Source organism: Odontesthes bonariensis, chromosome 14, assembly GCF_027942865.1.
Source record: "Odontesthes bonariensis isolate fOdoBon6 chromosome 14, fOdoBon6.hap1, whole genome shotgun sequence".
NCBI lineage: Eukaryota > Metazoa > Chordata > Actinopteri > Atheriniformes > Atherinopsidae > Odontesthes > Odontesthes bonariensis.
Window position 1 is genome coordinate 17,786,310 of NC_134519.1, and position 27,695 is coordinate 17,814,004.

At 41.6% G+C, this 27,695-nt stretch overlaps 1 protein-coding gene across 1 annotated transcript in view; it reads right to left on the reverse strand.

The window, feature by feature from the left end:
• spidr (scaffold protein involved in DNA repair) overlaps window positions 1–27,695 on the reverse strand; it is a 39,373-nt gene that overhangs the window by 7,291 nt on the left and 4,387 nt on the right. The window contains exons 6-14 of the mRNA XM_075483231.1: window positions 26,413–26,648; window positions 25,728–25,837; window positions 24,026–24,245; window positions 18,880–19,084; window positions 17,344–17,588; window positions 4,032–4,190; window positions 1,734–1,821; window positions 574–714; window positions 421–480 (exon numbers count right to left, since the gene is read on the reverse strand). Coding sequence (XP_075339346.1) covers window positions 421–480; window positions 574–714; window positions 1,734–1,821; window positions 4,032–4,190; window positions 17,344–17,588; window positions 18,880–19,084; window positions 24,026–24,245; window positions 25,728–25,837; window positions 26,413–26,648 — 1,464 coding nt within the window. The remainder of the gene's footprint in view (window positions 1–420; window positions 481–573; window positions 715–1,733; window positions 1,822–4,031; window positions 4,191–17,343; window positions 17,589–18,879; window positions 19,085–24,025; window positions 24,246–25,727; window positions 25,838–26,412; window positions 26,649–27,695) is intronic.

Sequence of the window (27,695 nt, forward strand, 5' to 3'; positions counted from 1 at the left end):
AATGACAAAAGCTACAAGACAGAAATTAGATGAAAACTGTCATGTGTCTGAGTAATCTTAAAAAAACTGCTTTGACAAGATTACTGATCTAAGAAGCTGCACACAATGCTGGTTTACTAGTGCAATATTCAAACGTGGTGTGAGTGCGTAGCAAAGTCCACCGCTTTGATCTGAGCTGTTATCTCATCTTGGTCAAAGTTTAAAGGTCTGACTAATCAATGATGAAGAACAGCAGGGCCTCATACACAGAGCAATAGGAACACTGCCCTTTACGTCAGAACTCAGGCTTATCAGTTTGTTAGTTTAAATGATCTCAACAAGATGAATGAGGAGATTAGGAGGCCTAATATTTACTCTTTTCTCTCGGTTAAAGAGAGATTAAATCAAAGATTTTTGTGGTACGAATGACAGCAGAAATACCTGAATTCTCTTGTATAAAACGGCAGCAATAAAACTGCAGCGGCATGTTTTCATCTCACCCTGCAGGAGGAAAAAAAAAAAGTTTCAAATTAAACCGTAGCAGACAAGGTGATGCTGCAAATTTGTGTGTGTGCGTGGTGAGAAAGTACACACCTGCAGTATGTCTCGTAGGGTTCGGTTAGTGGGGTGAAGGTAGAGCGGGGACGGAGTCGGCCCTTCAGTGGGCTCAACTGAGCTCTGCTGACCCGACAGCAGGTAGCAGAAACTCGGAGCTGGACCTGGAGGTCTGCTTTCCTGTGAACACAGAACACCTCTGAGTTCTGCATGCTGAAGAGAATATCTGGATTCTTAAATTAGATTATTTTCATAGTTGCGAAAAAAAAAAAAGGAGAAAAAGTTCAAAGACAAAGTGCCTCTCGAATATGTTATGTTCAGCTTTTAACTCAGTCCTGTGGAATGTTTCGAATGTTTCCTCACACTGTCCACAGCGTTGTGGCGTCGGACAAACGTATACTGGGACAAGGACAGCGGCCCATTTAAATGGTAAAACAGTGCTTTAACGGCTGAGTCAAGCTACGATTACAGCTCGACTTGGCCACTGCAACCGTTTACACGCATAGGAGCAGAGTCGAGTTATTGACTTATGCAAGTATGTCTGACGCCGCAACGACGAGGACAGTGTGAGACTAAAAGAAATTCTGTCACTTCTAACTTTCTCTGTGGGAGATAATATTACATGTAAATACAGCCGAATTCACTGCACAGGCATCGTCTTTAAGTTACTGGAATGATGATTTTGTCGGATGACGCCGTGGTTATAAAATCCGGATTTTATTAGAGCAGAGCGGCAACAGACAGAGTTGACAAGAGGATGGGGTTTGAGGTCGATTAATTGACCAAAGTATGTCCAACTCTGCTACAGCATGTGGTGATAGGGACTTTTCCTGTTAACCTATCACGGCACACACCAAAACAACTGACAAACAATTTAGCGAGTGTCAAATTGCCATGTTGAGCAAAGAACTGGACAGCCTTACAGCTCTGTGCTTTTTGTTTGTGCAGTTTCTTTTGTTGCTTGTTCTAACCTGATTATCTTGGGTCTGTTAATCCAACTTTGGAAAATTCAATTTAGTATGATTTCATTTGGATTAACAAGTATGATGGTATATTTTCACAGATTTTACACAAATGAAAGATTAAGAAAACAATCGACGGTTTAACCGATAACGAAATAACCTGTAGTTCCGTCCTTTGCTTATAAAGTTTTCATCAATTGAGGGGCATTCACCATTTTCACTATTGTCAGAACTTACATCAGGCATACTAAGTGAGTTTCCGTGAATTTGGAGAGGCACTGCAGGGGGCCACAGGCTGTCTATCAGGCTGAAAAGCCTGGAGCGCCTGCAAGTGAGACACAAAAAAAAGGGAATAAGGGAGAGTGAGGAGGGGCACTGAAGAGGGGGAAAGTTGAAGAAACTACTGAATAAGGGACTGTAGTGAGGAGATCAAGAGCTTTCACAGCCAGTTTCACTTCCACCGACATTAGAATTTGTTAGGACAGAGCTTGTTTTTGCATCACCTACAATCAACAGAAAGCATGCTGGGGCTGGCAGAGCAGATGCACAGAGATAGTTTTTACAAGCGGTTCTTGAGAGACTGATAGACTGACAGTTCCCACCCAACATAAATTATAATATTGTGGTCGAAAAATGACAAGTGCTAGACGACCAATTAAAAGTGCCCATTTGTAATCTGTGAAATTTGGCTTCTCTCAACACATTCCGATCCCGGCTACAACAGACTGATACTAGATCACACTTGCTGTGCTTTTATGATGTTTCACTGACGTCAAATGGATCCTGGAGATACAGATTTAAAAAAATAAAAAAAAGAGGGGAAAAACATCAGGTATCAACTCCATTCTGATTCACCGTCTCTTCTAAGAACTTGTTGAGCTCAAGTAACTGCAACTTATTCATCCATGGGGGTTGCTGTCATATCAGCTAGTGGTTAACAACCTGTTAGTCAGCCTCTAATCACAGTGGTTCTTTGTGTGGAACTGGTTCCACAGCCCAGTCAAGTCCAGCTAGGCCTCTTCATGAATGACTAATGTTAAACTAACAGAGCTCATTCAACACACTGTGATTTTTATCCTAAGCTTGTATACACTGTGTTTAAGGACATCCGAGTCAGTCACTCTAAGGTGCGGCCACAGTTCATAATTTGCAATATTCACACATTTATTTTTGTCCAGGGCAAAATTGTTGATCAGTGCTTGTAGGCGCAACTTTTGCTTTTAATCTATTTGGCATGCATCCAGAACTGTTCAACCTGCTTCCTGTCAAGATCAGAGTGACGATTGAGGCCACACTAATCTAACCGCACGTCAGGCTGATCATTTTGAAAGCTCGCACCTCTCAAAGACTTTGTTATGATGCATTTCAACATTTGAGGAAATGCTTTTATTCAACATCACCCTGAGAGTTAGATACGATGACTGTAAGCCCTCCCAAATAAGTCTGTTTAAGATGAAACTACATGTTAGCTTAGCATAAGAAAATAATAAAAATCAGACTCTCTGCAGATGAAAAACAAACCAAAATATGCTCTAAAACTCACTAATTAACAAGATATGTCTTGTTTGTTCAATGCGCACACACACACACACACACACACACACACACACACACACACACACACACACACACACACACACACACACAAAAACTCCTGTAGCTTTACAGGGGTTTATGTTAGGCTGGGAGACTTGACAAAGGATGGCTAATTAGGTTACTTTAAGATGGGTTTATTGTCCCTCTGAGCTCCATCTTGGATTTTTGGCTCAAAGTTTATAAAGCATAGAACTCTCAACATGAAATTGATCAAGCAAATTTCCCAACACAACAAACAACTTCTCTCTTGTGTGGATTTTTAGGATATTGTTAGAAGTCCAGTTGAAAATTTCCCTCAGAAACTTCAGTGCATGTCTGATTTAACTCAAACATGTGTATTCCTACTTAAAGCAGTGAATATAGCCTCACTGTCTGACCACAGATAACCTCCAGAGAAATTATAGGCAGCGGCATTGAAAATATCAAAGATGTAAACATACCCCCTGCTGGTCTCTGAATGTTCCTATGTCAGTTCTCCTAACTGCTGCTAATCTGGGATCTTGACTATGGAAACTCACGAGGAAAACAGAGCTTGCACTTCAGTATCAATTTACATGTAAACACAGTTGCACTGCTGGTAGAACAGCAGAATCGGGTTCATGGGGCCTGCAAACATTACATCCTGATTGTGTTGCGGATTGTGGTGTTTATGACAGAAAAAGGGCATTCAATGATTTGCTTTGTGGGGGAATGCTAACACAAGTGGCACTAAAGCTGATATGTATGCATGGGATGTTTAGGACTAGGCTCAGAGGCTACTTCACAGCACTTCTTATCAGGACCAGTCGTCCCTGACAAAGATCAAGAGAATATAACCCCACATGTAGCAGAGTGTTTCTGGTTAAATGCCGATTTTCATTTGATGGCTATGATCTACAATTCTGATAAAAAACTACCTTTACTTTAAAGGATGGGCACAGAGGAGGGAGCGAGTCTCACCTCTCTCGAGTGACCCTCTGCACGACTTTAATGCCTCTGAGCACACAGGTCCTCCCCTGCCACATCTGGCAGTACTGGCGGAGCTCATCACTGTGGGCCAGGGTCTGGAGTTGCACCACGCTGAACATCCCGTAGCCATCCTGGACAAGCACACATAACCTTGGAGAACAGGAAAACAAATAAACATGTTGCATGAATTTTCTTCAACGTGAAAGTAAACGTAACTTTCCTACTTTAAATTGATATTTGCTCATATCTATGTATACAAGCAGAGGTCTTCTTCCTTACTGCCTTTCCTGACATATTGTTAATCACAGGAAAACAAGGAATGCTGCCTGCATCCTTGTAAAATTGCACAAACCAAATTCCGTAGACAAATAACCAGATTTCTTAAAACAAGTAAATCAAACATAGAAAAATCAAAATGTCACACTTGTCACACTTTGTCACAAAATGTCACACTTTGGTGAAAAAATAACGTTATTTATTCTTCACGCAGAAAACTGCAAAGCTTTTACTCGTCGTGTCCTGAAATCTCTCAGAATAATGGAAAGTTTAAACATGGCAACTGAACAGACTCAGTGGGAACAAATGCTCATTTTCCTGAATGAGGATGGACACAATAGCATTCATAACAAGCAGTAAATGCATTCATCAATGAGCAGTGAAAAGGAAATAAAGTGACCAGCTAAGTGTTCATGCTGGACTTAGCGTTTATCATTGCTTTACAGAATCAGATTGATACGATTCTGTTTCGATCAAAATAATACATTATTTACTGGAATAAAACACAACTGCTGGCAGTTGGACCGTTACGATTAAGGCTTAGTCCTGTCATGTGTGAGCGTTAATGTCAGTGTCTGGTTTGACAGGCAGCTGCTGACAGAAAAGACCTTTGGCCTACAAAGTTGTGAGGCAGGGAAGGGTTGTATATTCCTGCGCTCTGCTGCTCCCAGCGAGCTAAAAGCCTGAACTGCTACAGGCTCCAGTATCAGTAAGTCAAGCCCAGACACAGCCCTGTACAAGCCCTGAGAGTAAACAGTGGAGTTCATATCCCCTGGTTAGACAAGCAACAGCCAGAGAAAGAGGAGGAGGAGGAGCAAGAAGAAAAAAACATCTAAGAAGAAGGAGGACTGTCCACCATGCATTTGCACATCCCAAACACTGGGAAAGTTTTGAGGTTGTTTTCGGCCACCTGATTGGGCTAAACGAGGGGTCTGTCTGTGTTTGTCTGTGATCTATATCCATGTGAGACACATAGATATAGATATCTAAATAACATTCCTGGCATGACTTTCGGTGGTATAAGCCAATGTTTTAACCAAGCTTATTCTCAGCTGTTTACTTAATTCACAATCCCAAAACCATCGCATCCATTTTTGGTCGTAATATGTCATGTTTGACACGCAAAACTGAGCCTGTAATGAAGCTGTAAACACGAGCACAGAAGTTCAAAGTGTAGACCAGCCTCCACCCCTTGAACAGGATTGGTATTTATCACCGAAAGGACTAGTCACTTAGTGACAAGTTGTACATTTCATCCGCTCACTCATGAAAATACATCCAGAAAAGTGTAATTACCGAAAGAAAACTATTTTCACATTGTTTTAAGACATAAATACGACACCTACCGCAACTGTCCAGACCTAGAATGAACTACTGTGACCACTATGTTACTGTAACAAAATATGGTCATAATTGATTAAGGGCTTGTGTCCACATAATTCTTTCTTCCCTTGAGAGAAAAAAAAGCTGGCAGCGAGCTGCAGTGTGCTTCATTTAAACAAGCACTCCAACTGACGTGTACACACGTGTCGACACAGCTCACAACAAGTTTACAACTTGCACCGGGATGAAATCACAACAAGCCAACAACATCCAGCGTTTGAGCGAACTGCTCAACAGTAATCGAGACAGGCTTTTCTTACTGTATTGTATTTCCATCTGATACACGACTCAGGATAGACTTACACGACCATAACGGCTCCTCCACCAGTTTAATGGTTACCAGGGTGACCAATAAGCCAATTTAGCCTATAGAATTGGCTACCTGGAATATAGCGACAGTTCCACATCAGTTTAATGTTGTAACTGGCATTCAATTTGAACAGTTTTACACAATAGTGAGAGTTTTGGTTATTAATGTGAGTATTTTTTTTTTCCACATTAAAAAAAATGAAGAGGAAAGAAATCTGTGCATCAGTCCATGTCAATATGTGTGACCTTTTTTTTCTATTTCAGAAGAGGGAGGGGCATTTGTATTTTGTAACAAAAACTGCAGTCATGTGGGAATTTGAAATTAAAACAATGAAAAACTAATTCTGGGATGCACAACTCAGGACAGCAGGTGAAACTCTAGCCCCTTTCACACTGAGGAATAACCCGCGTTTAATCCGCGAATTTAGCGTGTCCTCTGTTGCGTTCACACTGCCGCGTCAACTCGACTCGCCTTTCGACCCGCGTCGGACCCTAGACTTTTTGCCGAGCCGAGTTTGATGTGAACGCAATCGACGCGGGTCGGACGTGGGCGTGGCGTGAGGAGTTTAAAAGACAGAATGGACAGCTGATTCAGAACAACAGCGACAGGTGAGGACAAGTTTTACTCTGTTTTAGCCTACAACAAGTTCGAGACATTTTTTTATATGGCCAACTGGGGAGACAAGGAGGTCCGCGAGCTCCTCAGCCTCCGAGCAGAGGACGTTATTTACCGCCACATTTCGGGGACTATAGTGCTCTTGTATTCTCCACATATGTTCTTCGGCGGCATCCCACGTTGTAACCATCCACACCCCGTAAAATAACATCTCTATGAACTGCATATACAATTGCAAAAACGAGTCCTCAAGGTGTATTTAACCCTACCTCCGACGCATGGCTTGTGCCTACGTCATTGTACACGCCCAGCATTTTCTGTGTTTCGTGTGACGCTCTGCCACTAGGCAACGCCCCCTGAACTCTGCTTCAGGCGACACGGGTCACCAACACGCCAAGCGTTCACATTGCTCGACGCGGGTCGAAGGTGCAATTTGGACCCGCTAAGGTAGCGGGTCGCAGTGTGAAAGGGGCTAATGTTGAACAATGCATAAAGAGGTGCAAAGTCAACAAGAAGTGGACAATGGACCACCAGAAGAATATCATCTTCATTGACGAGTCGTCCGTCACGCCTTTTCCCTGTTTAAGAAAGATTAAAATATGACGGAAACACGAAGACTCCTTTGACCACGACTGCATGAGCCCAACTGTAGAGCATGAAGGCAGTTCTGTGACATTTTTGGTGGATACACAGGAATACTTGGTGGGTCTGGTCAAGTAGTCTGAGAGAATAGCCAAACAAAAACTAAGCTGTGGATGTGGGTTTGCGCAGGTGCAATAAGATCTAATAAAAACAGTTCATCATCAGGTATTTTAGATAGCTAAAGGAGAGCTTCAAAAGTGAGAGATGTTGAAAGAGGTTGTCTATCTAAGCTGCTCACACTCACCCTTCTGCCCTCATTTGTCCACAAGTCACACTTTGTATGACAGCATGAAATGAATCGAGCGTCAGTTTGAAAGTTGTAATCTCAAGGAACAGCGTGATGCAATTTGCTCCTTTCCTTTCACAAAGTTTGGTCCAGTGTTTCCTACGTGATAGGAGATAATAAAGGATACACTGACGCTCTGATCGCGCCTGCCACTGAGATATTTCCAGGTCATTTTACCCTGAAAACCTCCGAAGCAAAAAAACGTCTATTCGATTGGATCCTTTGCTCTGTACACAACTGCATGGCAGGGTTACTTCTAAGGAGCATTTATAGATTTTAAGTAACCATTGTTTCCCCGTTTCACATGGGTGAATTAAAGAGTTTAAAACTGGCACAAAGAGTACAGCAGTGATTTGGAAAACTGAGGTTGGCCACCACACTCACCAGATCTTAACATAGTCAAACATCTGTGGAGGGTTTTGGAGCAACTCTTTTTCAACATGGTTTTCACAATATTGCGTCCAACCATGTTTGATCAATAGATCAATATCCGACCTTCTTTCCAAAAAATCAAATGCAACTGGAGTTTTCTTTGGGTGGAAAATACACAACTTTCACTTTCAAAGGAGCATGTTAAAACCTGAAAACGTGCAGCATGACCAGCATCACGTCTGACTGACAGAAATGAAAAAGGGTGATGGGACTCATCGTGCACCAGCTTCACATAAAACAACCAGCTCCCCACTCAGTCCCTCTTTTGAACTGATCGCAGTACCACTTGTTAAAAACACTGACACCCCCCGCTCCCTCCCAAAAAAGTCTATTACAGTGGCTGCTCTCTTTTCAGGAATTTGTTATTGTGAGCGATCACAGAATTCTCGGCAAGTCAGGTTTTCTTCCAGGAAGTACAATACACTGAGTCTGTGCAAACACACAAACACACACTCCTTTAACACACACACAGTCACACTGTGAGCGCATGCAAGGCAGCGCACATTCAAATTACTTGGCAACACTTAAAGTAAGCGACCCACAAATTAAGAATACAGCAAAGAAGTCTCATTGGTGGGGGGTGGACAGGCGGGATTCCTTCCTATGTGTTGTCCGCCAATCAGTGCAGGCAGAGTGATAAACACGGTTGTAACAGGATCCCTGCAGCACATTGTGTTCCTTCACCACTAAGAAAAGAAAAAAAAAAAGAAGAAAACTAGCTTCTCCTCACTTCCTGCAAACACTTAATCTTCTTGTTTATTCTTTTTCAAAGTTACGGGAACTTAACATCTTTTTCAGGCATAAATATCATACTGGCCCGTCTCCCCTGAGTGTTAACACAAGAGGCTAAACAACAAAAGGATCAAATAAGCATGTTGACCAGGGGAGTGAGTCAGAGAGGCTGGGGACACTACATGAGAGGTACAAAGTGTCCTTCCCTTTATACAGATTGGGGGCGAGTGGGTTGCAAAGTAAACTACCATGAAGACAACACATGCATCCTGGAAAAGTACTACAAGCCACACAGTGTACCAAATGTTATTTCTGTGCAGCAGTTTGAACCAGAACATATAACCAGAGATGGCACAAAAACTGATTGTGACAGATTAAAATGTGTAAAAAGAAAGCAGGGGAAGTTTTTTTTTTTTTTGGTTTTGTTTTCTTAAAAATGACTTAAAAATAGGTTGCCATTTGTGGACAACTACACTGTTTATCAACCAGATATTCTGAACCTACATATAATCACCTCCTAACCTCTGCCCCACCTCCATCCTCTCACTACACACACAGCCTGCTGAATCTGGCTGAGTTGGGGAGAAACAGAGGGAAGGGCAGTGTTTCCGGTCAGAAGGCGCCGTTTGTTTATCAGCCATAGAAGCAGCATGGCAAGAGAATCATATTACAACCACTGCTGGCGTAGTCGGTTTGTTTGTCAGCTGACCGGAGCTCTCCTCCTTCCACCGCAGAGTCCCCTTCTGGCCCCTCGACTTTTAGAGAAACCAATACTTTTATTACTCAGCAAAGCACAAAAACAACAAACCAGGGGAAAGCCAGGCTACTAAACTCGATGGATTTGCTCCAAATGGCACATTCATGGATTCATTAACTACAGCAAGACCGCTCACATAATCCTCCAAGCCTATTCTGTAACACAGGAATCTTACTTATTTCTTCTGTTAAAATAAAAATGATCTTTTGTATTTTAAGTGTTAAAATGGTAAAATGGTAAAATTTTTTGTGAAAGGCATCTTTTATATGGCAGCAAATCCACTGTGATCCATCATTGGTCTTGATAGCTACCCACTGTTTTGTGGCATCTTAAACATCTTCAACATTCGGCTCACTATATAACCATAATAAATTATGATTATCTATATCTGTCTCGGGTTGACTCGGGTTGACTCTTCCTCCTCTCATCAGTGTTGTTTACAGCAGCAGCTGAAGAACCAAACATTTGGATCAGATATTCTTGGAATTAAAAATCAAAGAGAGGGAAAAAGAGAATATGTGAAAAAAATATTACACATAACTCAAAAAAAGTCGATTATTACGCCTGTGGTGGATAAGCTAATGGCCCTGTCACACTGTTGCGTATGAGAGAAGCGTATGAGTTGCGTATGAAAATTAATAATATCATTTTCATACGCACGAAAAGTCCTTGAAAATAAAGAATTGTGCGTATACTTACCGTATTGAACCTATGAGTAGCGTATGAGTAGCTTATGGCCAGCGTATGAACAACGTATAACCAGCGTACTCTGCGTATGACTAGCGTATGAGTAGCATATGAACTGCGCATGCCCAGCGTACGTTTCAACGCGCCTATATCAGCAGCCTTTCCACATTGCTTCATTATTGCAGTAGACGACGCGCTATCAACATCTCTCGAGACATTCATCTCGATCATGCCTCGCAAGAAGCAATCGTAGTTTGCCCGGGCCCTGGGTCGAGGAAAAGGCAAAAAAAAACACAAGAATCATTCTCACCCAAACCTGCTGAAATGCCTGATGCACCTGCGGCTGATGAGTTACATGCTTCTGAGCGATCAAGATCCCCAACTCCTCCTCCTGACTGCTCCCATGAATCGTCGGTTGGCTCAGATATGTCAGTTGCCGCCTCCATCTCCGCCCGTCTGGCGGAGATTGAGGCTGCAGACGGGCGGAGGCTATAACTACGCTAGCTGTACGGTACACCTTCATGCCAATGTATGGCAACTTATGTCCAGCGTTCTCGACCTATCAGTAACGTACCTATATCGTACCTCTAGCGTATTCAGCGTATGCCAAGCGTATGCTTAGCGTATTAACCATACGCACAAAAGTTTTGAGCATGTTCAAAAATTTATTTCTGCCACAGCGTATCCCAACGTATGCCAGCGTGCTTGAAACGTATGCAACCTATGCCTAACGTTCCCCTAGCGTATGTCAGCGTATACCAGCGTATGAGTGATAATTTTCATACGCTGGCATATGCTAGTGCCATACGCAACAGTGTGACAGGGCCATAAACAAGTTTTACTTGAATAGAGCATACAGAGCTTGTGACTTATGAATTTAGCTCTGAACCATATGGTTATTATGCTGTGAGCAACCAGACTTTGAACAAACATTGCTGAGAACAGGAGCTCTGCTTTTCTCAGCTTATTTCTTGTAAATTTAGATTTGACCATAACTAGAATTTAAGAATATCCGTGGCTTCTGGCCACAATTTGAGCTTTTCCCCCTCTTATAAATGTATTATTATCATTTAGAAATTCTAAAAGAATAATACTGTAAAAACAACACGTCACTCCCTTTTGCATTAAACTGAAACAACTGGCAGAACAAACTGACAGCCAAAGTCACTAAGACAGTTGGTTTTTTGGTGATCGGGATTGAAAAAACTGGAGTAATTGCACAGTGAAGCCCAGTGGAACAACAGTGTCATCATACAGAGAACCTTGTATTTTCGCACTGTAGTTGTTTTTTTGTTTTTTTTCAACGACACTGATATGAATTGGTTAGCCAAGGTTTTCAGTCCATTTATAGTCTTGCATTTTTCCTATGGGAGCATCATTACTACGCAATGAAACACCAAATTTCTTACGCTGGACATACGTGGCAGCAGTGGTCCATCTGATTGGAAACATGAATAATCGACATGCTAAGTGTGAATTCATAGCCATTGGGAATATAACAGTTTGCAATTTATTACAGTCCATGCAGTCTTTTACATTACTGACATTGCGCATTTTAATATTGCAAAGAGAGTACAATTCTTAAATATGGTGCAGCTCTATCGAAGATTGGAGCTCATTAAAAAAAAATATTAAAAAAAATAAATAAATAAAGCTCAGTAAAAAGGGGTTTAGTGTGCTTCAATAGCCTGATGGAAGAATGCACTGTAGCCGACGTAAAGCAAACAAGGAGAGCCGTTCCTGACAGCGTCTTCTCAAACAATAAGCCATGATGAAGGATTTAAAATAAGAGAAATTTGGTAACATCTTAGTCCAGACAGTTGGTGGTAGATGATGAGATTTTACATTTGATGAGTGACTAAATGAGTAACTGAATGTTATCGGGCGATTTATCGAAGGCCGGGTTTCCATTCATTAGCGAAGCAAATTTGAGACCTTTTGAAAAGCGGGGGAAAAAAAATGCAAATAAATTGTCAATCAGACCCTTTTCAATAGACTGTAATTTAAATGGGTGACCACAGCATAACTAGTCCTTCGTGGGCATCCACTCCTGTGCGCTCTACAAAGTCGTTGCTTCGCACCTTCTCCCTTGCGTTTCCAGCCTGGAGAAAACAAGTCCAGCAGAAAGCTTCTCGCTTTAATGTGCTTGTCTGAACAGCAGAAATGGACTGGATCAAACTGTTTTCAACGCAGGCATGTCCAGCGCTTTCTCTTAAACGTCTCTGGTGTTCATGTATGAAAATGCCCCAGCTTGAATTGGAGACACTTCTATAGATGCCAAAAGCATCAGGGCGGCCTGCAGACAAGTCGTCTTTTTGAGCTGCATCCGAGTCACAATTTCTGATGAGTTCAGTCATCTGACAGAAAAAACCCAGAAAATGTGTGATAGAGAGCAGCTTTAAGGGGTTTGCAGCTGTAATAATATACACTTATTACCGTTTTAACAACAGATGCATGCTATACCTCGTGGTTATTCTTTGTTGTTACTGGCTTCTTATTCTTTTGTGTACTAGATGGGAACTGAGGAGGATGACGCCTAGAGGGCCTCGGCCTGTTTGAGTTTATGAACATGTACATGCAGAGTAATTAGGCTCCCAGCCACGTCATCTGGGTGTGTTGGTGCAGCGTTAAGAAAGAAAGATTTTGGTTGATTTTGGTCAGACTAACTTGTTTGTTGGCGTCACATACACATGCTGAGTATGGCCTTAGTGACTGTTTGAGTAAATCAAAGTACCCTATGGTTCTGAGCCACCATGTACCAATGTTAATAATAGCCAAACACTGCAAATTTGGAAATAGTTCAAACACGAGTGTGGAATTTAAACAATCCCAATTCACTCCCCCAGCAACAGCCCTGTTTTTCTTCCATCATTGAATGATAATGCCTTCAAGCTGTGGCAAAGCAGAGACAATGTATCATTTGCAGAGCTATACATTGATACTTTTGCCCCTTTCTCGCAGCCGTCTCTCACTGCCTTCAAAAGATTGTCACGATTACCTCCTAAGGCTCTGCTTTCTGGAGACCAACCGTCACAATAAAGAGGTAAATTTCCCCATTTTTAAAATGTGATAGTCTCCACGCTGTCGCAAGCCCTTTCAGAGAGAAAGCTAACTTAAGTTATGAATTTCAGAATGATGAGTGGGTTGACATTTTCAAAAGAATTCCCTCCTCCATCTGCGCTCACCACAGTCTCGGTTTGAACTCAACACTCAATCTTTATATACCCTGGACTAAGGTCAGGTTATCAAACATGAAACCAGAAATTAAACCTCTATGTGTCAGATACGATCAGGCACCAACCACTTTGTAAAAATTTGGGGCAACGCCAAAACCCGTGCATCAATTCTGGGAGACCATCTTTGTCTTTCCCTATAGCGCTACATGCAGATATTGTTCCCTCTCCGGTGTCCACAATCCACAATAAAGGTGTCAGATTGATCGGGCACTATCAATTATCAGCCAATATTGACACTAAATCAATTGATTGGTGATCACGAAAAAGCCCGATTAGAAGGACAGACCGTTTTCAAAAGAGCTCACCTGATAACATTAGCACTACAAGCAACAGTGAGACGTCAACAGCAAGAAATCAGATGTCATATGCAAGTGACCAGAATCTCTGGATCATAGGGACACAGTCGCATAAAAGGGACAAGATGTAACAACAACGTGTTAACATGTCGTGGAGAAACCAACAGGACCAGTTCAAAATGATGCCCCATCCAGCGCTGTAAAAGAGCAACTACCTTCTGGTATAATAGGCCTTAAGGTTTACTTTAGTTTGTTTTTTCTTTCAGCTGGACTACTCGCAGCCCTGCTTCACAGGTCGGTGGGTTTGAGACTTCTGGCCCATAACAACAAAATGGAAAAAATAAGTAGTCCACCAGGAAACTTCTTAATTGCGTTGTTTTCATTTAGTTTTCATTCCAATTCTTATGCAATTTTTTTTATTTTTTAGGCTCCAAGCTGTTCCCCCCCCCCCAAAAAAAACAAACCAACAGTAGGCTGAGGTGCTTTGAAAGAGTGATATGAAGCATTTGTTGCTAATGACTTATAAATACAAGGCATCAATTACATCATGTGATCAATGATCAGCATTGACCGATGGGCGACTGGCCCCGAAAATCTGAATTTTTTGTCGACGATCCCACCCAAAGGCAACCATTCCTTACTTATATATTAAAGGGGAACTCCGGGACATTTGAAGCGCATTTCCATTGCTAGAGGTTGTCAAATACTGACGGTAGGACACAGACCGGTGCAAATCGGCGCTCCCTGTGAAGCGATTGCGCTGTTTGCGCAGCCTGTCATGCTAACCAAATACGTGGTGGCTAAGGGGCAAGAGCTAAACCTTCCACGTAAAACAACAACTTGCACACTGCAGAAACGTCACACCACTTTACAAACCATCCGACAATAAAGTCACAAGCCTTACCATCAAAACCATATGCATGGTTCTCACATTACTGGCATGGGGACGTTACAAAACAACTTTATAAACAGCATGTCACTTACCTCTTGTCGGTAGGCGCGCGTATGTGAAAGCCCAAAAGAGTCGATGGACGATAATCACATATACAAAACAATTATCTTCTCTAGAAAAACTGCGTTCAAGTATTTAAAACATTACAACAATACATGCCCAGTAATATTGTTGTAATGTTTTAAATACTTGAACGCAGTTTTTCTAGAGAAGATAATTGTTTTGTATATGGGATTATCGTCCATTGACTCTTTTGGGCTTTCACATGCGCGCGCCTACCGACAAGAGGTGAGTTACATGCTGTTTATAAAGTTGTTTTGTAACGTCCCCATGCCAGTAATGTGAGAACCATGCATATGGTTTTGATGGTAAGGCTTGTGACTTTATTGTCGGATGGTTTGTAAAGTGGTGTGACGTTTCTGCAGTGTGCAAGTTGTTGTTTTACGTGGAAGGTTTAGCGCTTGCCCCTAGCCACCACGTATTTGGTTAGCATGACAGGCGGCGCAAACAGCGCAATCGCCGCACAGGGAGCGCAGATTTGCACCGGTCTGTGTCCTACCGTCAGTATTTGACAACCTCTAGCAATGGAAATGCGCTTCAAATGCCCCGGAGTTCCCCTTTAAGTATTTGCATTGCAGTGCCAGCAGTTAACATCTGTGCTCTCCAATCTCTGCTCTCATATACTGTGTTTCAATGCAACTGAATTCCTAATAAAGCATCTTATCTACACTTTTTTAGTTTCAGTATGACAGTTATGATAACGGCTTAACTAGAACTTTACAAATGCAACATCATCTGATAAAATCCCCTTAGGCCAATTCTTTATTTTGATTTTGGTTGTACTGGCATTTAAAAGAACTCAGAGAATGGTAATTGTATAGCTTCAGGACTGACGCTGCACTCATGGGCAGAGGGTGAGGGAGGAAAACAGAGTGCTTGTGCTCATGGGGATGTTTTTTGCTGGTACAACAGTTTAAGATGTAGATGCCTTTTTTTTTTTAGAGAAATACTCGAGTAGAGGTTGTAAGCAAGTGCAGCCAAGTTTGTCGCCAACTAACACAGAGGGAAAGGCTTGCTGAGGTTGCACTTTGAGGGAGACAAAATACACACACACACAGTGGCACGGCTTTACAGGGGAAACAGGCAGCCTCAGATTATATCAGTAAATGGAAAATACCGACATGAAATAAAAAGTTGCTATAGCACCCAGCCTGAGCTGCATGTAATGTACGTTATTTCTAAGTGTCCAAATCAATTAGCAATCATACTGTTTGCATTAGGATACAAAGGTGAAATACCACCTTGTGTCGGTCTCTCTCCGTGGACCGGATGCATTCTGCTGAGATGCTGAATCATTAACACTGTGCTAAGCTAAGCTGTGTAAACTAACAATGTTTTTTTAACAATGGAAAAAACGATACAGTATCTTTGTTTCTTTTGTTTCACATGATATTGCACACTTTTCAAATTTTTTTCTGATTTGGCTCCTCATCCCGTTTCCCTCCATTGCATTATCCAAAGAAGCCTTCTACACATGTACTGCAGCTAGGGATGCATAAATATATCCGTCAAATGTTTGTATCAGCTGATATTCAGCTTCTCGACTGCCATTACCCTTGCAGCAAAAGGAATGATGTCAACCAGTGGCAGTAGTCAACAATTTTCTTTTGTGCCCTTGCCTTGCAACTGACAAGATCCATTTACAGCTAATTTTGTTGGGGATAAAAACATTTTCCTGGATCATGAATGCAATAAGAAGTCACTGAGGTGGAAATACTTTCACGGGCTAAAAAGTCTTTGTAAATAGTTGTTTTTTTTAAATCAAGCTTCTAAGAATTCTTCGCATCATGATGTTTTCCATCAAGGCCAATGAAAACTGTTCAGGGAAACTTTGCGTCAGCTGTTGCATCTATGACCTCAGTCAAGATAAGAGGGTGCTGATGAATTACATAATCAGTTTATTAATTTTGCAAAATGATAGAAAGGTGTTGAAAATATCTGTTGCAGCCCATGTTGTTGTTTTTGAGAGACTGTGGGTCCAAAATGTGAATACTCAATTTCAGTTTGTTGTCCCATTTGATCATTAAAAAGACCCAAACTGTTTAATAATAACACTTAATAAAGTGAAAGCAGCAGGTGCCAGTTAAATGCTCTTCTGCTTGAATACTGACAAAGGCCAAAACGACTCTGTTCCACACAGCTGTATAAAGAGATTTTTTTTGCGATACAAAAAAGTAACTTAATTTCTTACATTTTTGTAAAAATACACTTGTAGTTCTTAGTTTGGGCACTGATTCAACTCTGGGTTGCTAGAGCAAAAATATTGTACAAACATCATGCTGCCTTTCCAGAGAATTGGCCCTGATCACTCACAGAGAGGCTGGATTCAATTAGAAATGTTTGTGTCCTTTGTCAAGCAATGCCATATGGCTGGAGACAGTGTGAGCACTCTGTGGGGCCTGCTGCTCTGTGAACAATAGCCTGACCACTGAGACAAATCTTGCCACCAAGGAGATGCATGCAAGGCCCGAGAACCAGGAAACCAGCATGCAACTCGAACAAAAAGAATGATTTATATTGTGGCAAAACATACATAGCAGATAAAACATGATTGATTTTTCCTAGTCTCTTTTGGCATTCAGTGACAAACTAAAGCACCCCCCGACCGAGCCATCAATAATCTGAATGTCCAGCCGTACCTGGTTTCCCTTTTCTCTGCAGGAGGAGGAGCTGTGGAGGACCAAAGGGGGGGTTTATGTTTGAGGATGGACACGGGAGAGCAGTCAGCCATAGGTACGGAGTAAACTCTCTGGACAGCCACCTCCACATCCTGCTCCACAGAGCCAGCCTGGCCAAGTCCTTCAATAGCCTCCAGGAGAGAGACGCGGTGTCTCGTCGAAACTCCTGAACCTTCAAAGCTGCACAGAGCATCAGAGGCAGCGACCTGTGGCCGAGGAACAAGAGGAAACTCACTTGATGTTTAATAAGTAGATGAGTTATCATCTCTCAGTCAGTCTCGGTGCAGACCACTGATTCAAAGAAGATGAATTGGAATTATTCACATAAGATATCTTTCATGGTCTTATTTTTAAAATCCCACATGCTAAATTTGGACTTACTTTAGCACCTCACACAGAAGAAAACTTGTGAAATTCTTACATCAGTTCAAAACAAAGGACAACGTTTAGCTTTAAACTGTTGGCTGAATAAAACAATTCATTTCATCAAGCCCTTCTAAATTTTCTGCCATATTATGGGAGAAAAGAAAAAGTCTCTGAAACTGAATGATCAGTAGATTAATCGACAATGAAGGTAATAGTTGCACATCTATATTCAACTTAAAACACAGCCAGTTCACAAGAAATACAGCACAAATAAATGTTTTATGTAGTGAGCAGCTGTAATTATAGGGTTTGACTTTTTGACATAATCATGAACATCAAAACATCTAATACTTAATTCTCTGTTGATTAACTTATTGATTAAACTACAACTGCTAAAATCATTTAATCTCTACATCGTAGTGTTATCTATTTGAAGTCAAAGTGGTCACGTAGTAATTTACATGCACAACTATAACGGCCTTCTTTAGTTTTAAACTATTTATTTTACCCCACATTAAGAATCTGCTTTAAAGAGTGCTTTGCTCATCTTTTTTTTTTTTCTTAGGACTTCTCAATGGCGGCCAGAATAACTTGGTCATTTACTTTTATTTGCTAGGAGATTAGGTACAAATGAGAATGCAGAAATCACCCTTCATATTGCTAGAACAGACACAGACGGATCAAACTTAATTGCTTGGCTTGGATCCTCCTCTGAAACTATTTATTGTTCTTTGTACACCAGGATTTACGTCAAGAGAATACGTGATGAGCCCTAAGGCAAAACCGCTGTCTGCAAAGCTGCACCTGTGATTTGACAAATTAAATCAAAGAATATTGGCACAAGTGTCCCGAAGTTTTGTTGCTCTGCACGTTAACCAAACTTGAGCAGAACATCATGGTTCGCAGGCAAACCACAGAGCATACAGGTGCTGTCATCACACGCTTATCTGCTGATCTCTTGGACTGATGAGATGTTTCTTTCTCAGTGACTGAAACGAAGTTTGAAGCTGCACAGTTAGGTTTGTTTGAGGTTCAACAGAGCTAACAATTTACACCAACAAACACATTAATATTGGAATATGCAGTCGATTGCAAGACTCACTAATTCTGATAACACTGACTCATACACACCTGTTTGGCAACGCTCTCGCTTTCTGTCATGCATTTATCCAGCAGTCCAAATGTTTTACCCAAATGATACTGCATGCACCTCTCTGCAGAGAGCGGGACTCTTGGTAGGAACATGTCGATTGGTTTGGAAGCAGAGTAGACTTTCTGGCTGAAGTGTGTGTTCAGAATAACCGGACAGCGGAAGCCCTCTATAGAAAGACTTTGCCTATAAAGAGACAAAGTTCATCAGTCTAAGACTCAAAACACAACTCAAGACACATATATATCTGCATGCGCAGCCCTCTAAACTTCCACCCAGCAAGTCTTTAATGCACAGCAGGACATAATTGAGTTTGGAAATTCAATGAAGTTGAACACTTTAAACATTTTTAAGGCGTTGAGCCACGGTAAACAGATTGTGCAGTGACTTGACACATGCAAACAAAAGAAAAAAAAAAAGAAAAGAAAGAAATGTAAAATAAATGGAACGAGTTGTTGCATAAATGTAGGGTTGCTGACAGCTTGAGTGCTTAAATGTCAAACTCAGATAAGGTGTCAGACACCTCCACAGGTCTGTTCGCTGTCTGTCACTGCGCAAGCACGAGATCAAATGTGTTCACCTCCTCCAAGGCATGCGACGAGCACAAGGGATGCATGTGTCCTCTTTTAGAGAAGTAAAAGATACATTTTTACATGTAACTGCGGTTCTTAAAAGGCAACATCTCGTAGCGCTGCACAGCTTGATCGAAATCACTTTTCAATTGTGATGTCACCTGTGGAAAATTACTCATCACAATGAACGGGCTGAGAGTTTGTTGATGGAAACAACAAATCAAATGCAAAGTGTGCTCTTGTACTAATCGTTTATTTGACTGTAACCGGCTTATATTTTGGTTATCAAAGTTTGCGCCAAGTCGGGCAAGCTGCGCCTCTCCTTACTTCAGCTCATCGAGGTAAACGCCACACACCTGAGTTTCACCGAGCCTGAGAATAAAAGAAGTTGAAAGACAGCCAGACAATTTTACAGCACATGCTTTATGCCAGGTCTGAGTTACAACTTAATTTCTCCCACATGTGAAATGGACAAATGTGTGTTGATAGCTTAATGCTGACTCTGAGCCAAAGTGCACTCTGTGACTGGAATTGCTGTACATGTTGCAGCTTGTTTCAGACATGGGAGTAGAAGGAGAAATGAAACTGGCAGATAAGTGTGTAATTTGGAAAAAGAAATACAAACGTCGTGGGAAACTTTTTTCAGACGTGAAGATGCCAGATTTAGATACATGGGGTTTAAATTTTCGGGAACCCCAATCATTTAACTGTATGGTAGGATTGGAAGCGGTTATTACTGTAGTGACTCCAACGCTGCATTGAGAGTCAATATTTAATCAATTCATATGAAAAGGTTGAAATAATGCAGACTTTTGACAAAAAAAAGTAAACGGCCATTAAAGTAATTAACTAATATAAAATCATTTTAAAATATCATTTAAAAATAGAAAATTATAATTAATTTCTTTCATGTTATCAGCCCCCGACCACATTACAGAGTACCAACAGCTCCCAGCATCATTTCCATCCCCTGCACCGATTCTTGCCTGCAAGCAAGACGATGAACGCCACCGACATCATGTGCTCACCACATTCAGCACACACTGTATACCTGCCGTTGACGCATTCAGCACACACTGTATACCTGCCGGTGACGCATTCAGCACACACTGTATACCTACCAGTGACACCAGGATGACTCATCTGGGAATTACTGCTATTCAGTCACTGATGAATTAAATCCATGTAATTACAGATGGTTGCACTTTAAAAAGAGATTTCATACCATATCAAAACGCAAATGAAAGCTCACAGGACAAAGCATCCGCTTTAACAGAATTATTCTCATGTTCCTATTGCCTTGTAAAAGAATGAGGAATATAGGAAATAGCAAAATATCCTTGTTATTTTTTCATTTCTTCGTGTAACTGATTTACCAAATTTACCACAACAAATTCCCAGATGGTCTCCTGATGTGAGCAACACTGCTCATGTCAACTTCACTAAAGCATTTATACTTTAAGCACGCTTAATATTTCTTGTGTCAAACATTTCTATTCAGAAAAAAATGGAAACTGGGCACTTTAAATAGAAACGGCACATTTTCATCAGAAGATATTTGAATCTTTTATGTAGAATTAGATGAACAGCTCTTTGCCTAAAGGACTTCTTTGGTCCATAAAAACCCAAAACAAGCTCTAGTGCTATGATGAATGCTGAAAGTGATGTTTATCAGACCAAGATCTGCCCAGAGATCAGTGATCGTAAAAGCCTCTAATCTTCTCAGAGCAGAATGTGCTGTTCATGAGAAACAGAGCAACACCCATGCAGGAAGTGTGAACCCATTGTCAACAGGTGAGTGGGCAGCTGTCATCATCACACAGGTAGCCGGGTTAAGGAGTGGCCCTGACTGCTGCCGTCACAGTTTGTAAGTGAATAGTCCCTTAAGGTATTTCCGCTCAGGCCTCGGCCCACTCACAACAAGGCGTGGGAGGTGGGAGGAGCCAACCTACACTGCAGGAATGATGTGGGAGGTTAACAGCCCCCCCCTTTTACCTCCTAGTGTCGCGCAGGAAACTGATAAGAGGAATTTTACCAGACGTACTGATCCTCTCAATTCAGTTTTTTTCCACTTAGGCCTGCTCTGTAACTGTCAAAGTTGTATAAATCAATATCTCTTCAGGGAATGTTAAGCTTGCCATCAGCTTTACTGAGTTATGACTGTATTATTATTATTAGTAAATTAGTTTTTATTTAAGTAGATTATTGATTGATTTAAAATATAAACCAAATGCTCAGCAAACTCTTCTGGCTGATTTGCAGAAACAGGATTTTACAACACTTAAAAGTCTGTGAAAATTCCAATAAATAGGTGTATTTGATGGGCTCTACTCTTTCACAGAAATAGAATAAAGCAGCTCATGAGAGGTGCTAAAGCCAGAGATACTCTCAAACCGCCATGTGTTTTCAATCTCAGCCCTCTGGCTCCCTCCACTCTCTACTCCCAAATGCTCCAGAAAATAATCCTTCAGTGTTTTTTCCCCGGTTTTCTGGAAATGACCTAACTACTGCCAGGAAGAGGAATGTGAAGCATTCCCTGGAGCTGTCCGTGACGTCAGAGCACTGAGGAGGCCCCTGTGCTTCCGCCAGCCTGGATATTCCAGAGCGTACTCAACCCAAACTCCCAACAGCTGGAGTCAACTGCTGCTTTGCTCCATCTCCAACCAACCCCCCCCCCCCATGGATCCTTACATCGGGATCTTTAGTGTTTACTGTTGCAAGCTTACAACACTTTAATTACACTAAAAACAGTTAAAAGTATTTGGTCTTTCAGAATGCCTCCTCAGCATGCTTTTCTGTGCCATCTTCACGCTTCGTATTGCATGTAGTGTGTCTGTCTTGTGTAACTGGCTGAAAGTGTCTTTCTTTTTTATCTTTTTTTAAACACAAGCCAATGTGTGAAATAGAAAGAGTTTCTGCGCTCCAAATCAAAACTCCTACTTTAGCTGATTAAATCAATTCAATAGTCATTCAACAGACTCTAAATCAGCAGCTACATTGTTTGTTATATTTTGGTCACTGGTTCTACTTTTTGAAATGAGTGGATTTTCAACTTAATTGTGTTTCATATCATTCTGTAACTCAATATCTTTGTAAGAGCTTCCAACTGCAACAATTTCTCCCATGTCAACAAATGATTGGTATTACTTTATATCCCAGCTTGTGCTTACCTGTTGCACCAAACCTCAACAGAACTACCACTGGCTACAAAGTAGTTGTGATATCACTCATTCTATAAAGATGTTTTACAGGATTTTTCCACTAGCTCAGTTTGACCAGCTGCAGCCAAGTTTAACCACACTCCTGTGATCCTGTAGCAGAGCCAGTTAGCTTCACTCCTGTTTGGAAATGAAGGCTGATGCATGAACATGCAGACTGTAAATACAGTTGTGTTGTTGCCATATTAAAAGCGGTATTAAGGCTTCCTACTACTGTTCCCTTGCACAGAACACCTCTCATCGGCCAACTCACAGGACGCTTTTACTGAGAAGTTGCAACCTGTTTATCACAGAGTTAGCCGAGCATGATTAGTGGTTCAGGTGAATGACTTCACCTTTTTATGTGATGGAGAGGGAAAACACTCGCAGCAAGCCAGTGACTTCCAGTCCAAGCAGTTCATAGCAAGAGTCTTTGGAGTATGTAAAAACATCATGTTAATCTTCTACAGAGCCACGATAGAGTCTGTTCTCCGTTATGGGATTACCTGCTGGTTTGGCAATCTCACGGTAAAACACAGGGCAGAAATTTCAAGCCTCATTAAAACAGCAGGCAGGATTATGGGGGTGATGTCCCCCCTTAACCCACAGGAGCTCTTTGAGCAGGCCACTATCAGTCAGGCGAATGTCATTGCATCAGATGGTGATCATGTACTAAATGGGGAATATATTCTTTGAAACTCTGGGAGGAGGTTTAGACTGTGTAAACACAATCGCTACAAACATTCCTTTATACCTCAGTCTATTAAGATACTGAATAAACTTGGGAAAAAATGGGATTGAGTGGGACGAAAAGGGACCTCTGCAGTTAGTGTTTGTACTGTAGGTGGTGATGGACTGGAGTAATGACCATGAGGGTACTAGCTGAGAGGGGGGTATACATGGATGAATGTATCCTTGTTTTTACTATTTTTCTTAAATTATGGAATGAAGGAATTCTAGATATTTATCATAGAGTGAATGTGTGTTTGGTTCTGGAGGATGGGTTGGTATTGGGGGTGTGTGTGTGTGGGGGGGGGTTTGAACTAGATGGGACAGGGGCAGTGGGTTAGGACATCCAATGTTTCTGAGCCTGTACCTTACATTTTATTGTTGTCTGTTTTGTCTGTTGGTGTTGTCCTCTTATGTGTTTTATGGTGCTGTAACCTCCCTGTCTCCGAGACAAATTTCTCCTTTGTGGAGACTAATAAAGAAACCTAACCTTACCTAACCTAGCATCACAATAGTAGTTTCTCTATAGCAGATCAAATATTTCTCTGTTAAACTGCAAATATACTTTAAACACTGAAAGTCGACATGAGCGGACAGGGACTAAAGTGTGATGCACTTCATTCTCTCACCACGGTGGGTATATGTGGATGATATCTCTGGGTGCAGGAATCAGCTGGGCTGTCGTCTCTCTGTTGAATAATACCAACATGCAAGCTGTCTCCTCGGAGACGGGGTTGCTGTGCTGGTGGCCGTCTCCGGGGGGCTGATGGCGCTCACAGTGCGCCAGTTGCATGCTGCACTCTTCGTGGACCTCCAGCACTTCCAGCACCAGAACGCCAGGCCTGTCCACTGGAGAGCAGAGCAACAACAACAACACAGATGTTGAGCGTCTGTTAAGTGCTGTGCGTGCACTTGTGTGTCTAAATACAGAATGTGCTCGTACTCTCACCGACTATTGCTCTCTGTGGGAGTCATTATGTATTATGGGAGTAATTCACTTTTAGAATCACAGCAATTTGCACTGCATAACTGTTAAGCTGTATATAAACGTGTAGGATATGAAACTCAATAAATCCCACTGGGTGACTGCGCAAAGTTTGGAATTTTTGACAACCCTGCGTGTGCCTTCAGCCTGAATCATAAGAGTACAGAGCTAATCATGAGAAGCAAATTGTGACAGTGCCCTGCAGATACAAATCACACCAAGTTAAGATTGCGACTTTAGCTGCGTTGAAAATCAGTGTGTAAACTTGACTGCAAAGAGTTAAAGAAATTCCAGCATGAGAAGGTAGAATCAATGCACTACATTGTCTGTTTATATTACTGGCCAGAGGGGAAAATCTATCACAATAGTAACTAAAGGTTCATTAAACTATCAAGAAGATTGCAAGCGAGCCATTAAGTTTTAACGTGCATTTGTCTAAACATGAATCTTAAGTGCTTCTCGTCTGCTCTGTGCATTTAGGTTGCATTATGCAAAACCCTCAGAACAACGACTTATTTGAGTCCACTGCCTTGATGATATACTGCAGGCAAAACTAATATGTCAGGAAACATTTCAAAGTCTTCTACACGTGCATATGTGCGCACATTTACATCACACACAAAATTGCTGTTGTTGTTAAGCACGTGTCCACAGTGTGAATTTAACGAGCTCCCACAGAAGAAATCTTATTGCACCCTGTATTTCATATATAAGTTTAAAAAGCCTGAAGTTAGCCATGTTAATTTTAACTGAGTGAAATCTCGACACAAGCAGCGGCAGACTCCTCTGATGAGGAAAAAAAATAAATAAATACAAATCAGATGTTGATAACATTAAGAAATTGGGTCAGGTCAGAATACACCTTCACACTCTCCGTTTAACTCTTTACGTTATGCTCACCAAACCACTGACTGCCCACAAACTAAGCTAAATTCGGGTGTTTTTTTTTTTCTTTTTCCACGATCAACTGCCATCTTTAAGTGAGCTTAAGTCCTATAATAAGGAGAAACTTAACAACCAGAGAGCACATGTGGTTTAGTACACCACGGAAAGGAAAAAGTTTTAAAAAAAAAAAGAACTAGGCAAGCAGTTTCCTGTCACCTAGATAATGAGTTCACAGTTCAGAGCCACAGTCATCAAACTGCAGCCAGCACTTCCTCAGCGTGGCCCCTCCATACAATCACATGTATGTTTAAAAAAAACAAACAAAAAAAAAAAACTCTCGCTTAGGGGCAGGCTTCATTCCACTCACAAATCAAAGTAAACAAATAATGATTTAGGGATGTATGTGTTCAAGTTCTTGATGCAATTGGCTCTACGCTGAAGGTTTATGTGACACGGATCACCTGTTGTGGTTGTTGTAGCTGAGGTGTCGGAGACGGACTCGTGCCTCCAGAAACTGATAGCTGACCTCTGTCTGCACTGGAGCCGACTGAGCCTCTCTGCCAGACCTCCACTGTGGAATAAACACACACACACACACACACAGAGGGAGATGATGTAATGTGATAAACTCACATAGTACATGTGATCGAGCCATCGTTTGAGCAGGACTGTTTATTTCAAAGAGAAACAAAACATTTTCTGATGGAGAAAGCATGCTGTTGAAGACTGCAGGCAGCCATCTGTCAGATTTGGTGGGCTTAAATGACATTTAGCACCCACATTATGACACCAGGTGTCCCTTTCATCGTCACTTCTGCAGTGGAAACATTGCAATCTGGCAGAAATCTATATGTCTTGTGTTTCTTTGTTGACTTTGTTCACACTTGTTATGAAGCAACACACAGTGTCAAATTGTATACAGTCTGCCGTCTTACGAGGCACATCTGATTAAAACTAATGCAGCTGTTGTGCAAAAGTTCTTCCTACATGAAAAGTGTTGAGTTTTGTGATGTAACTGTTTTCTAATATACCCTCAAACGGCTGCCTGCAATAATCTGAGTAAAAGGTGTTTGACAAAAACAACAACGTGGGAGTATTGTTCGGTCAGCACGTGCCTAACAAAGCCTTCAAGGACAAAATTCAAACCTTTGAAACTTTCTTCTCTTTTTGGCGGAGTCTTCTGGGGTCTTGGGCTGCCTATCAATCAGTTTCTGAGGTGTCTGCAGCATCGCCTGAGCAGACCTCACCCAGTCACTGACTGACCTTTTGCTGCCCTCACCAGTTTGGAGCGGAAAGTTCCCAGAGTCCAGTTTGCTTGAGGTCAGTGAGCTGCCAATATTCTCTCCATCAGACACATAACCTGAGATCTCAAGCTCTTGCACCTATGAACAGAGTAAAATTATTGGAAAAAAATGGGCTGATAATGGCCTCTGCATTTATTCAATCAATATGTTGAAATGTAAAATAGCAGCTAAAATGTGATCTTAAACACCTGAGTGACTCGGCCGCCGGCGAAAAAAAAAAGAAAGAAGATTCATTTATCAAAATTAAACAAAACTTAATGATACATTGCGTGGATATGGTACACTGACACAGAGTCAGACTGATTCATCAAATCTGGTAACTAAACAAACTTTTTTTTGCTGCATCACTTCTCACACAACCTGAGGGAATCTGTTCATATGGAAAAATACACAAGAAACCTGAGTTCCTGTCATGTGCAGACAAGACCAGCATACCAGGCCCTGTCAGCCAATCTGCTCTCTTATTTGAATCAACTTGACCCTGCTAGGCAGAGTGCCAGGACACGTCACACTCTAACCAGCTACAGAGAAAAAGGAACACTATGTTCCTGGCCTCGACTCAAAAATGTTTTCACCCAGCACTGAAAGCATTGTCAGTACACAGCTCATTGCAAGCTTATCCACTCACAAGTTTCCCTGAGTAAACAGTAGTAAAACTACGTTTATAGGGTTGCTCTTGCTCCGGTGTGGAGGAGGTTGTTGTCCCCTTTTACGCACAGATGTTAAGAGGAGTCAAACTGAGCAACACACTGCATCTGGGAAGTGGCCATCCTTTTTGGCCTTGAAATGCAAAGTCGCCTTCGTGGCTCCGCCTGTCCACTTCCACCAGCTAGTACAATAACACAGAAATCTGGCAGACAAACAACCTTTGAGTCAGCCAGGCATTTATCAAGAGTAATAAACTTTGCCTTGTATAAGGATCTTCCCCCTCTGTGTCCTGCTAGATCTGGTTTGATTTACAATCGGCAATGTGCAGGCAAGCTTTCCGAGCAGCAAATAAAAAAAGTCCAAGAAAGTCTCATACACACGTTTGTTGTAATTAGGTCAATATTTACTGAGCCCATACAATAATGAATGAGCAGTATCTAATAGCTCCAAAATGCTAAATAGCTAAAGCTAATTTCC